General features: G+C 32.2%; 1 protein-coding gene across 2 annotated transcripts; it reads right to left on the reverse strand.

Annotated features, from left to right (window-relative positions):
• Positions 1–936: 936 nt before the first annotated feature.
• Positions 937–9,740, reverse strand: LOC7484082 (disease resistance protein RUN1). 2 transcript variants are annotated; one of them, XM_052449366.1, is made up of 6 exons: positions 5,198–9,740; positions 4,387–4,882; positions 3,165–4,257; positions 2,797–3,072; positions 1,718–2,689; positions 937–1,609 (listed from the first exon to the last, which is right to left on the reverse strand). In XM_052449366.1, the coding sequence occupies exons 1-6, from the start codon at positions 5,274–5,276 to the stop codon at positions 1,013–1,015; spliced, it is 3,513 nt and encodes a 1,170-aa protein (XP_052305326.1). In that variant the 5' UTR covers positions 5,277–9,740; the 3' UTR covers positions 937–1,012. The 2 variants fall into 2 exon arrangements, with proteins under 2 accessions (XP_052305326.1, XP_024447701.2); XM_024591933.2 differs by having other exon boundaries at positions 5,171–9,740.
• Positions 9,741–12,656: the final 2,916 nt, after the last annotated feature.

A 12,656-nucleotide genomic window follows, 5' to 3' on the forward strand; every position in this document is an offset into this window, starting at 1 on the left:
AAGATTTCAAAGAGCATTTAATAGAACTTTCAAGTTTGGAAAATGATCTTCAAATTCAACTCGGACAGAAGTATCGTACTGATTTGGAGTATTTTCAAGCATTTCTCTGTAAAATGATCTTATGCTCTCACATCCATCTACGTCCTTGGTACCCCTATAAACCATCAAATTCAATAGAACTTCCAAGTTTAGAAAGAAAATTAAACGTGCATGATTGTATATGCATTTTGTTATTACAAACAAATCCCCTTCACTTTTAATTAAGAAACTTACTTTATAACAAAAAAGGTTAATATCACATCATTTTCATTTTTGTTTTACAATATCGAATTTGAAATAAAATATAAAAATATTATTCAATTTTTTATTTTAATGTAAAGAAACAAAGATCAGTTTTCAATATTTTCTAAATAAACTAAAGTGATTTTAAGAAATTATGTTAGTGATTGTTGGCCTTTTGTTTTTTAAAAAGAAATAAAATCAAAACATATAAGTTTTCAAGAATTTAAAATTTTTATCAAGAAATCAAAGAATAAACAATAAAATCAAACTGACTCTAAATATTCCTGGCTGATTTTAGCTTTTCCTAGCTACTATTTTTTTTTTTTTTGGCTTAAAAGACTCAGAAGTTGCTACCAATAAAATAATGATATAATTAAGTGATATTTGATAGATCTAATTATTAAAAATAACATTTATTTTTTAAATTAAGACTTTTTTTGTTTGCTGAAAAGTGATTTTCTAAAAAATGAATTTCTGAAAAGTGAATTATTTTCTAATGTTTGATAGTTTTATAAAAAAATAAATTGAAAAATACTTTGAAGTGTTTGGTTATGTCATGAAAAATGAGCTGAAATAATTAATTAATATTTTTTTAAGTATATTAAAATAATAAGAAAAAAATATTATAAATTAAAAAGTTGAATGAAAATGAAATTAAAAAAAATAATTTTATAAATTATCTCGTATAAAATAAATAATAATTAAAATAATAAAAATTAAATCTAATAAATTAAAAAATTAAAAAATTAAAAAATGATAAAATATATTCCATCTTACCACAAAGCGTTAAATTGAGGCTATGTTTTTGCAGCTTCGGAAATAAATAGTCACTCCATTGCTTTGGTGTAGACGCTGTAATTGAACCACAGTGGGGATGAGGAAGCAGATGATATGGTGGTGGTGAAGGCATCACTGTATCTCTTTTCACTTCTAACTCTTCAAATGAATCTGATTTTCCTGCGATCACATGGACCCCACATTCTTTAATGTGTACGCGTTGCAGTGGAACACCGTTGGGCTCTGAATATATGTATAGTTCCAATTCATCATCTCCACAGTAATCTTCCATTGCCATTTCACTTATGTAAATTATCCATCTCCCAGGTCCTGCTATTCGTTTTTTTTCAAACAATTGAATACCATTGCTTTTATTTCTTATAGTAACAATTGAGTAATTGAAATTATGAGCAACCCAAACAACTAAGCCTTGGAAGACTGGAGGTATCTGGAATGACAATGAGCATCCTTCTCCGCTGTAGCTCAACCAATTTGGCATCTCACCAGGAAAGGGGTAAATATAATACCGGTGACCACCGTTGCACAATGCCTGTATACATATTGATTACAAGGAATGCTGAAATTTTAGACATTAATCAATGTATGTGTCAATTGTGTGTGTTTCTTCTTGTGCAAGAGAGACCGAAAAAAATAGTACCTCGACAACGCTCTTCTTAAGGTTATTTGATGAATGATTGTGGTCATCAACATACATATTCCAGAAAATATTACTTTGACCTTCGATGTTCTGAATCTCTTCTAACGAATGACTTTCATGTAGTTCTATATATAGTTCTTTTTTTGACTGCTTTGGTATTTTTACTCTTTCCAATGATTTGCAATAAGATGCACCCAAAGTGTATAAACTTGAGGGAAGATCTGATATTGATTCAAGATTGTTGCATCCCTGAACAATCAAGACCTTTAGTTTGGGAAGGAAGCCGATCCCAGAAGGCAGGCTAGAGAATTTGTTTCCTGATAGATCCAATTCTTTTAGAGAGGACAAACCCCTAAAATCAACACAGTTAGTTGAGCAATCAGACAAACCACCATCAGGAAGCTTAAGACGTTTCACTGATCTCCAATCGATGAAAGATGTTGGCAACGAACGTTTCAAACATAAAACACTTGCTGAAATAAAAGAAGAAATTGATGGAGGCCAATATGTAGATGACGGTGAAAGCCATGATGAAATTTGGGAAACCCAGGATGTAGGTGATGGTGAGTCCTGACGGAAATTGTATCCACGCAATGATAACCTTCTGACATATTTTAATTGTCCAATTGAAGAGAGAAATTGCTCATTTTCAATCCCATCAGCTAGCAGCTCAGTTAAGGATTCCATATCACCCATGTGTTCTGGCAATTTCTCAAGTTGTGAACACCCAGAAATATTCAAACGTTTAAGAGACTTTACATTGCCAATGCTTTCGGGAAGAATCTTAAGGCTCCAACATCCCTCCATATTCAAGAAAATGAGGCTCTTCAAATTTCCAACAGATTGATGCACCTCAACTAAACTAGAGCAACCTTCCAGCTTTAGTTTCTCCAGACTTGAACTGTGCAAGTTTGGTGTTTTAATAAGGTTATGAGAATGACTAAGATCAAGGATTTTTAGCTTGTTGAGAATCTGTCGTAATAGAGAGCAAAATAATGGAAATTAATCATAAAAAGTCATAACATGTAAATATAAATTATGTACTGGACAAATGTTGGGGATTGTAAAATGTTTCATACCTTTTCTCCCTTCCATAGTTCTTTGAGGTTACTGTACTGTATATCAAGAACAACTAGATTTTCTAAGGTAAAATCAGATGGCAAATATTTTAAAGGACATTCATGCCAACAAATCCACATCAACTCTTTAGAAAGCAGTTTGAAGGATCCAGTGAGATGTGCTCCATTGATTTGGAGTAAAGTTAAGCGTTTCATTTTTGCAAATGATCCTGTGCTTAGTGATTTAGCTTCTGATGCTCTCATATCCAGTGCAAGACCCTCTATAGCATCCGTACCCTAAAAAAAAAACAATAAAACTTTCATATGATTATTTGTAATAAGTTTGACTAGAAAATACGCATGGCTACGTGTATGCATTGAGCTCTTACCTTCTGCTGGTCAAGTACATTCCACGCATCCTCTTGATTCCAAATTCTGGTCCTCTCTCCAGGTTGTTTGGGAGACGCTTTACGAACGACCTCCCTTCCCATCTCTCGTAATAGATCATGCATGGTTACCATCTCTCCAAATACTTTAATAAGAGACCTTTCACAGAGAGTTTCCAAAACAACTTCTGGATTGTAACAGCTACGGGCTCCTAGCACTTTTGCGACGTATTCTTTCTCTACATCAGTAAAGAAGCATGCAATATCAAGGAATGCATTTTGTAGCTCACCATCCAGTGCGTCAAAACTTATTAGAAGCTTTCCTTGAATATTGTTTTCTGGAATTCTGCTCAAGTTGTCAATTTCACTTTTCCATCTATCTTTGCTTTTCCCGTACAGACAAGCTCCTATAACCTCAAGAGCTAAAGGAAGTCCTCCACAGTAATCAACTGCATCCTTCGAAAGCTCAATATAAGCTTCTGCTGGCTTGGTGTCCTTAAAGGCATGCCAGCTGAAAAGCCGAAGGGACTGATCTCGTGTCAATTCTTTGATCGGATATGTTTGATCTGCTTCACGAAGAAGATTTGAATCTCTTGTTGTAATAATTACTATACTTCCGGGACCAAACCAGCTTCGCTCTCCCATCAAAGCTTTTAGCTGGTCCTGATGAGCAACATCATCAGCAACCACAACAACTCTTTTGCGACGAAGTCGTTCTTTGATCAGAACCTTTCCTCTATCATCACAATTGATGTTTGCAGCATCCTGTTTTAAAATATCATGAAGAAGTTGCCTTTGTAAAAGAGCCAGACCATTAAATTGTTTTGATGTTTCATTGATATTCGAAAGAAAACAGCTTCCCTCGAATCCATAGCAGAGTTGATTAAATACAACTTTTGCTATAGTCGTCTTTCCTATTCCTGGCATCCCGTGTATGCCCACAATGCGTACATGATCTGTTGCAGTACTTAGAAAGTCAAAAATATTGTGAGCAAGCCGATCCATACCTACTAGGTGCTCAGGAACATAGAAGTACTTGGGATCTAATTTATTCAACACATCCTTGATAATCTCTTTGATAAATTTTGCTTCATGCCTGCTCATAGACAAAAGCAAGTCATTAATAGCGAGTCAATTAAGTATTTTATTGTTTCACATTGAAAAATGTAAAGTATAATGACTCCATAAATGTGTGCAAGAGAATCTTAGAGAAAAAAAGGCATACCCATTTGCCATATGATTGAGATTCCATCCAGATAGATTTCCAGCCTCCTCAAGAGCTTTTCTCCACTCCTTCACCAACTTCTCTTCAAAACGCTCTTCATTGTTAGCAAATGCTTCTGCAAAACTGCCATTCTGTTTTCTCACATCTGAAGGATCAATGTGATAGAATATAGGAAGAACAATCTGACCGGTTTTTCTATTTTTGCACTCAAGAATCTCTACAAGTTCATTGAGACACCATCTAGAAGAAGCATATCCTTTTGAGAAGACAACTATGGATATCTTTGATTCTTGAATTGCCCTGAGGAGATGATCGGAGATTTCTTCTCCTCTTGGAAGGTCATCATCATCTCGAAAAGCGTGGATTCCTGCTTGGACTAAGGCACTATATAGATGATCTGTAAATGTCTTGCGAGTGTCTTCTCCTCTAAAACTCAAGAAGACATCATAGGCCCCTTCTGGTCTAGATCGAGAAGACTCTGGCTCTGTCATGGTAGCTGCAGAAATTAAGGCACAATCAATTACCAATGGAACAACATAACAAAGAGTTAGCTATGAAATTCCAAAGCTATGATATTGAAATGAGGTTAATTGTATTCTTTGTATAGGAGAAAGAGAAAGGATGTGATTTCTATTCATTTGCAGGAGAAAACACCAGGAATTTCGAGTCAAAGCAAGGCAGAAATAGTAGTAGACTCAACCTGTCCTATGATCAGACTAATCAAATAACATATTCAAATCGAATCAGCAGTTCCTACATGTATAGACTCACGCATCTGCCTTACCTGTGGAGACAAAACTGACAGGCTTACTGAGGTCAGCTTTTCTTCTCTTTCGCGAGGATGAATCGTTTTCTTCATCTTTGGATTGCTTGCGTTTTTCTTTCTGCATTTCTAAATTAAATAGAATGATATAGGATGAACTGGTCAATGATTATCTATCTGAACGTGAGGCTTTCAAGTTATCGTTATGAGCAAGAAATGAAATTAAAACGAGAAAGAAGCAAAGAAGAGAAAGTTAAATATAACAAAGAGTTAGCTATGAAATGGCAGCAATGGGACAGAGAAGTTAGCTGCAGAGTAAAGTCAATGCAAGGCAGCAATAGTAGAGTTAACCTATAAATGGACTAATCATATAATATATTCAAATCAAATCAGCCAATTCAGGATCCAAAACAATCCCTGGATTTACGATTCATACATAAGAGTTATACAATATTTTTATTATTTGGTCCAGGAGAGACTCTTTAACAATATAAAAAATTATATATTAAAACCTAGCATTACGTAATTCTAATACTATATTTTGAATACTTTTAAGGAACAAATTATAATGGAATTGTAATTGTGACACGTGTGCGGTGTCACGGTGAATAACATCCACTCTCATGTATGTCTATCTGGCAAATATAGGGAGGCAAGAAAATCTTGTCTTTTATCAGTGGAATGGAAAAATGAGAGTCACCACCTAGTATTTTGGTAACTGAAACCCTAATTGGTCTCAAAGATCGGGTACGGAGACTGATTGCGTAAAAAAAAAGTATTAGCACCCAAAATACGCCCTACCTAAGGTAAGCTGCATTGTTTTATTGTCTGATATAGGCTAAGGTATCATTGTGTTTTCTAGTTGTTGGTCTGTCTATGGTTTAAGAAAAATTTTCCTCGATAAAGAGATTATTATCTAATTGGGTAAAACCTAACCGTTCTATATCAACCAAAGAAACTAATTTTAATATTAGGAGTACGACTTACGATTAAGTTCATAATCCCGGATATTAAAATAAAACAAGATAATTTTTTTGAAATTTTTAAAATGTTAGCATAGTTCTCATGACTTTAACAAACTAGTTATTAAAGCCAAAATGCATGCTAACAAATATTTTTGAGATTTTTTTTATGGTATGAAAATACGATATGATAATTTTTTTTTAAAGAGTTGGCCATATGCATGAAAATAATATATTTCTTTTATTTAACTTTTGCAATATTTTGGTGAAAACCACGTATTTTAATACTGGATTTGTATCTTTACGGTATATGTAACAGACCCGACTGTACGACTTGATCAACGTTAAAAGATCCCAACATATGTTCTTAATTTGAGGGTAATTTTTTTTTTTTAAATCTACCAAAAATTCGGCAAAGTTTCGTTTGTATTTAGGACATTCCAAATTATCGACTACTACCAATTTACTCAATCAACCCATCATCACAAGGTCCCATAATTCCAGACCTTATTTCAATTATCAATATTCAACAACTCATACAATCCACACAATATATATATATATATATATATATATATATATATATATATATATATATATATATATATATATATATATCCTACTAGTAAGTTCAATATGAACATAGCCTATATATCATGTCATAAAATTTAAAAGAAAAGGGAATAACATGCAAAGAGAGCATTTACAATTTATTAAGTATTCTTAAACATTTCAAGAGGGTTAATTACAAGATAACTAATGTACTACATGTTAAGCTGGACTTTTATAAATACATCAAGGTTTACACAAAAGCATACTGCATAAACACGTTAATTCCATTATGCTTAAGTTAAATATTTACATAAGATTGACAAAATAGAGCCCTAAACTAATGATCTCCTTGGATATTTGATGGCCTTGTTACATAAATAAACATACCATTATGTTTGCAAAAGAAATATATATGTGCACATGTAAGGTATACGAATGAAGTATAAATTTTCTATCGGATCCATAAGAATTATAACAGTCAACTTATATTTATCAATTTCCCAAGTCATTCAAACATTGATACCCTTTACAAATCAAGTCTTATCAATCGTTCTCGGGCGTCCCAACATGGACATTATTAGCCCAAGCTACTCTTGTAATTCATTTCCCGGCAATCCTATCACGGATGCCATTAGCTGTAGCTAATCTTGTAAATACGCTGGACTTTATTTACATTGAACATGGTATTTATTGTAATTGCATTCACCAGAAGAACTTTAAATTGCATAAGTGTCTCAACGTGCAAGTGTTCGCATGACTCAGTTCTTTTATATTCTTACATATAGTATTCACGTGAAAGTCTAATTGTTACTGTCTAATTTGAACTGTTACTGTCTAGACATTGAACTGTTACTGTCCAACCGTTACTGTCTAGATATTGAACTGTTACTGTCCAACTGTTACTGTCTAAACATTGAACTGTTACTGTCTAACTGTTATTGTCCAACTGTTACTGTCTCGACATTGAACTGTTACTGTCTGAACACTCATCAGATTGTTAACTATATCTAGAGTTATAGAACTTTTGGTCATTAGTTTTGGATTTATTTAAACAAGTCCCTAATTAGCCATCAAACTTTAATATTTATGTAATTAAACTCCTAATTTGACCAAATTAACTCTTAAAAATTGTAATTTGACCTCAGAACTTTAATTTCTTTCAATTAAAGTCTAAATTGACTTAAAAATCAATTTTTCTTGCAATCAAACTCTTTATAAATCCTTCAATAAAATTAATTAAATCCATAAACATCTGATTTTAAACTTTTTTTTCTCAAATTAAATTTTCTTTTTCAATAGAGCTCTCATCAGTCAAATATATACTGTCAAATTTTAATTTTTGTATTTTTGAACCTCCTCAACCAATTTCTAGCTATTTTCTAGGTGTTTCGGCATCCTCTTCTCATTGCTATTATTTTTTTAGATTTCTTCCAAATTTGTTTATTCTCCATTTTAGTGTGGGACTCAAAAATAGGTTACAACAGAAATTAAGTTTTTAGAAATATAAAAAAGAGATTCTATATCTCAATTTTATTCTCTAATATTTTTGTCGCACGTTCCCTGCACGGCGTCAATTAGTGATTTTCTTCGTTTGCTTGTTCTTGAAAGTCATCACCTACTAAAAAACCTGGATATGTTAGTCTTGTCAAAGATTCAAGGATAAAAAATTGATTATAATTGAAAAAATATTAACACCTCTAACACATCTTACCTGAGATAAGTTGCTTCATAATTTAATTTGAAGATACAATTTTAAAAAATAAAATATTAATCAAATTTTAAAGCTTCCACCAGAAAATATATAGAAACATGTTCTTATATTTTTATGAAAAATATGAAAAATACAACATAATTTTAATTATCATCATATACTTGACCATATACAAATTAAAACATTAAATTTATTTTTTTTTATCTTTCTGATTTTATAATTCAATAACTTACATAAAAAAAATACAAACACATAAATTCCTTTTTATTATGTTTTTCTCGTGCACCCACATTTCCATATTACAAAATACCAAGAATTCAAAATAAATCAAATAAAAATAATCTAAAAACACATATCAACATCTGAAAATTAAATAAAAAAAAACCTCGGGAACAGTGCTGAAAGGGTTCTGGGGATGGGAACAGTGGCGGAGCGTCTTCTCCACGCACCATGCCACTGGCGGCGTGTGGGTTCACGCGTCACCGCAAGCAGAAACTGTGAACATGTGGATCTGGCTTAACTTCTCCTCCTCTTCCTTTCCTCGGCAGTGACCTGCAAGAACAACCAAAAACGCAACAAAGCAGTTGATTTTTATTCTTCTTCTTTAGATCTGTTTCGGTCTTCCCTTGTTTCAGATCTGTTTCTTCTGCAGATCTGTTTTTTTCTTTTTTTTTCACCTTCTGTTTCAGGTGGCCGACGGTATGTGCAAGGGGCGGCCGGCGGCGGAGCTTCTGTCGTGTCTGTACAGCTGCCGGTGGCCGGTTCGGGTCTTGGTGAGGACGAGGGCCTGCGGGCTGCTAGGCGGCGTTCTCGGTGGCTGAGAGAGGGGTCGGTCAGAGTTGGAGAAAACGGCGATGAGGAAGGGAGCCGGGGCTGTCTTGTGGGTTTGTGGGGGCTGGATTACAGAGAGGGAGGATGGAGGTTGTGGTCGAGGGAGAGGGAGGCCTGTCCGGAGCTCTCTGGTTTCTCTGGTTCCTGGCCTCAAAGGAGAGGGGGGGGGCGGCCGGTCTCTGTTTTTGACGGAGGGGAAGTGAGCGGCCGAGAGAGGGGAAGGTTGGTGAGGGAGAAGATCAGTGGAGAGGGGGGACCAGCCGTGTCTTTCTTTGTTGTTAAGGCTGGGGGTCGCCGGCTGGGGGTTGGTTTCTCTGGGGATGGTTTTTTTTTTTTTTTTTGGGGGGGGGGGGGGGTCTGTGTGTTTTGTGGGGTTCTCCTCGTTTTTGGCAAAGCGAGGGGGCAGCCTTGTCCGGCTGCAGGGAGAAGAAGCCGAAAGTTCAAAACCCCAAAGTAGGGTTTCTCCTGTTTTTTTTTAGAGAGGGAGGGTTTCTCTGGATTTTTTGAGAGGGAGGCGGCGGCTCCTGTCTAGCATGTTTGGCTCTGCTGTTCAACCTGCTTTTCACCAAATTTCAAATTTGTTTTTTTTTTTGTTAAAATTGAGTGTGGTTTGTATTTTTTGGATCGTTTTGATGTGCTGATGTCAAAAATGATTTTTAAAAAATAAAAAAATATCATTGGCATGTATTTCGGCACGAAAAATTATTTGAAAAGCAACCACTACCACACTGCCAAAAGGAAGAGGTCTAGGGTTCTTTACTTTTGTTTCCCCCCAAAATTTTCTACGCCACTATTCCTCTCAATTCCCCCCGGATGTTGACATTTTTCACTGTATTTATAGCCAAAATCTTATTAGATTTCCAAACTGGTTCCTCATTTTTTTTTATATATATAAATTTTGATATTTTTTTATTTGTTATATTTTGAATTTTTTTAAAAACAAATCATATCAATATCAACTTAATAAGGCAAATCAGTAATTGTAAATTTTACGCATTAAAAATTAAACGCGTTTAAAATACTTTTGAAAATTAAAATTTTTTTGAGATAATATTAAAAATGCTAAAAACAATACAAATATATCAAAAATACATTTTTTGAGATTTTCGTTGTGTTTTTACTATTTTGATTTTTTTCTGAAAAATTATTTAAAATATAGGTAAAAAATCGAGTAGCAACAATTTTCATCCATCTTTTATATTTATTAAAAATATTTTTTTTATTAAGAATATAGTATTGGTACCGTTTAGTCTATCTAATTCCTATTTTCTTGTTACTATTCTCTAATTTATTATTATTAGGTATATCAAAAAAATAAATATTTTTTTCATATAAAACAGATTTTTTTTCATTTAAATAAAAAATCCAATTGAAAACGCATGTAATGGTATGTGGTTCGTCCTTTAATTACACGTTCATTCTAATAAATTCAAAAGATGTAGATCCCATCATTAATTGTGTTTCATGAATTTTAATTTTATCAATTTTATTTTAAACATAATTTATATTATAAAAAACCATTATTCAATATTGATAATCAATAATAAATATTGATGATTAATAATATATTTTGTATAATTTACACATGATTTCTCATTCTCGTGATCAATTCATCCAAAACAAGGTTTCACGATAAGCCTCAACAAACCTTATTTTGTTATTTTGAATTGAAATTAATTTACTAGAAAATATTTACTTAGTATTTTAGTTACTAGAAACCCTAATTAATCTTAGAGATCGAGCATGAAAACTGATTGTGTAAAAAAAAATATATTAGCACCCCAAATACACAATTGCATTGTTTAATTGTCTGAGAAAAATTAAGGTATTGTCATGTTTTCTAATTAGTATGTCTAAGGTTCAAGATAAGTCTTCCTCAGTAAGAAGATCCTTATCTTTTTTTTTAATATCAAGAATACATTTTACGTATAAATTCATAATCCCAGATACTAAAAGAAAACAAAATATTTTTTTGAAATTTTTTGAAATATTAACTTAATTCTTGTAATTTTAATAATCTAGTTATTAAAAAAAAGAAAGACGATTGAGAGAGAAGCTCTAATGGTTAGATTTTTTTTTATTTTTGAATAATTATTTTTGATATTAATACATCAAAATATTCTGAAAACATAAAATATATATTAATTTAAAATAAAAAAATAAAAATAAAATTAATTTTTTTCAAAAAACTTTTATCGACAGTGCCAAACACTTCCGCCCAGGAAACAATATTTGCTTATAATTTCTGTTCCTCTTTTATTTGCTTCTGCGTTAATCATAACCCATCACAAAATTTATATCTCTTTTAATTATTTGCAAACGTTAAAGATAACCGATCCACTCTTTAGTTTCTATAGTTAATTCATATCCTTTTATTTTAGAAACATTTTTTTTGTTTGTATTTAATTGGTAATCTTCATCAGAACAAATAATTAGTTATAATCTATATTCAACCACTAATTATCTTGCTTCATGTACTCATTACTTCAATATTTTTTTTTATATTAATATTTGATTTCATTCTATTCTTCCAACTTCTTCTCTAGATATATCATAATATGAACCGGTACTATTTATTCAAACTAATTTCTATTTTTTTGTTATTATCATCTAATTTATTATTACTATGTATATCAAAAAAATAAATATTTTTTTATATTTTACATAATGTACCATCCAACTATTAAAACCATGATATGTTTTAGCATTAATTGAAAAACCTTAATTTCGTCTCAAAATATACAATACCATCATTAATTGTGTGTCTGTTATCAATTTTATTTCAAACATAGTTTATACTAGAAAATAAGCCATTATTTAATGTTGATGATCAATCATAAATATTGATTATTAATAATAAATTTTGTATAATTTGCACAGGACTTTTTGATTTTCGTCTATTAATCCTAAAATGAGGTTCGAAGATAAGCCTCAACAAACCTTATTTTGTTATTTTGAATTGAACTTAATTCACTAAAAGATGTTCATCATCTTTCTTGCAAATTATAATTAGCAACGCAACAATCATAATTATAAAAGGTTAAAGGTAACACGTACGTAGAGGAAAAAAAGCAAGGAATTTGGAGTTGCAACAACTGGCTCCTTTTGCATTCACATGGCTCGCAACCGTAGGATCCTTGGAAGAGCAGTCTCCCAACATTAGACTTACCACATCTTTTTATGGAACCGTTCTTCTCTCTGTGCTTTTACTGTAACAATTTTTTTACTGTATTGTAAAGTTTCGTGCATGCTATTATTTATTAACTTTGGTCCTTCTCGTGTTATTATTTATTAATTTTAGTGTGAGGTATTTTACCAAGCACAAAAGAGTCCTTGACTTTACAATTTATACAAAACAGTTACACAGTATTTTTTAATTTTTAAATATTAAAAGAATTATTCCACTACTATTTTTCTTTTTTATCTGATGACTCTGTCTCACCATATTTTG

This window comes from Populus trichocarpa, chromosome 19 (genome assembly GCF_000002775.5).
Source record: "Populus trichocarpa isolate Nisqually-1 chromosome 19, P.trichocarpa_v4.1, whole genome shotgun sequence".
Classification (NCBI taxonomy): domain Eukaryota; kingdom Viridiplantae; phylum Streptophyta; class Magnoliopsida; order Malpighiales; family Salicaceae; genus Populus; species Populus trichocarpa.

What these genes read in the sequence shown, in the direction of transcription:
- LOC7484082 (XM_024591933.2), bottom strand. Translation starts at nt 5,276, where the DNA reads ATGCAGAAAGAAAAACGCAAGCAATCCAAAGATGAAGAAAACGATTCA. An exon ending in TGTCAGTTTTGTCTCCACAG is followed by an intron (nt 4,883 to 5,170) that starts GTAAGGCAGATG and finishes TAATTTCTGCAG; the next exon opens with CTACCATGACAGAGCCAGAG. An exon ending in CTCAATCATATGGCAAATGG is followed by an intron (nt 4,258 to 4,386) that starts GTATGCCTTTTT and finishes GTCTATGAGCAG; the next exon opens with GCATGAAGCAAAATTTATCA.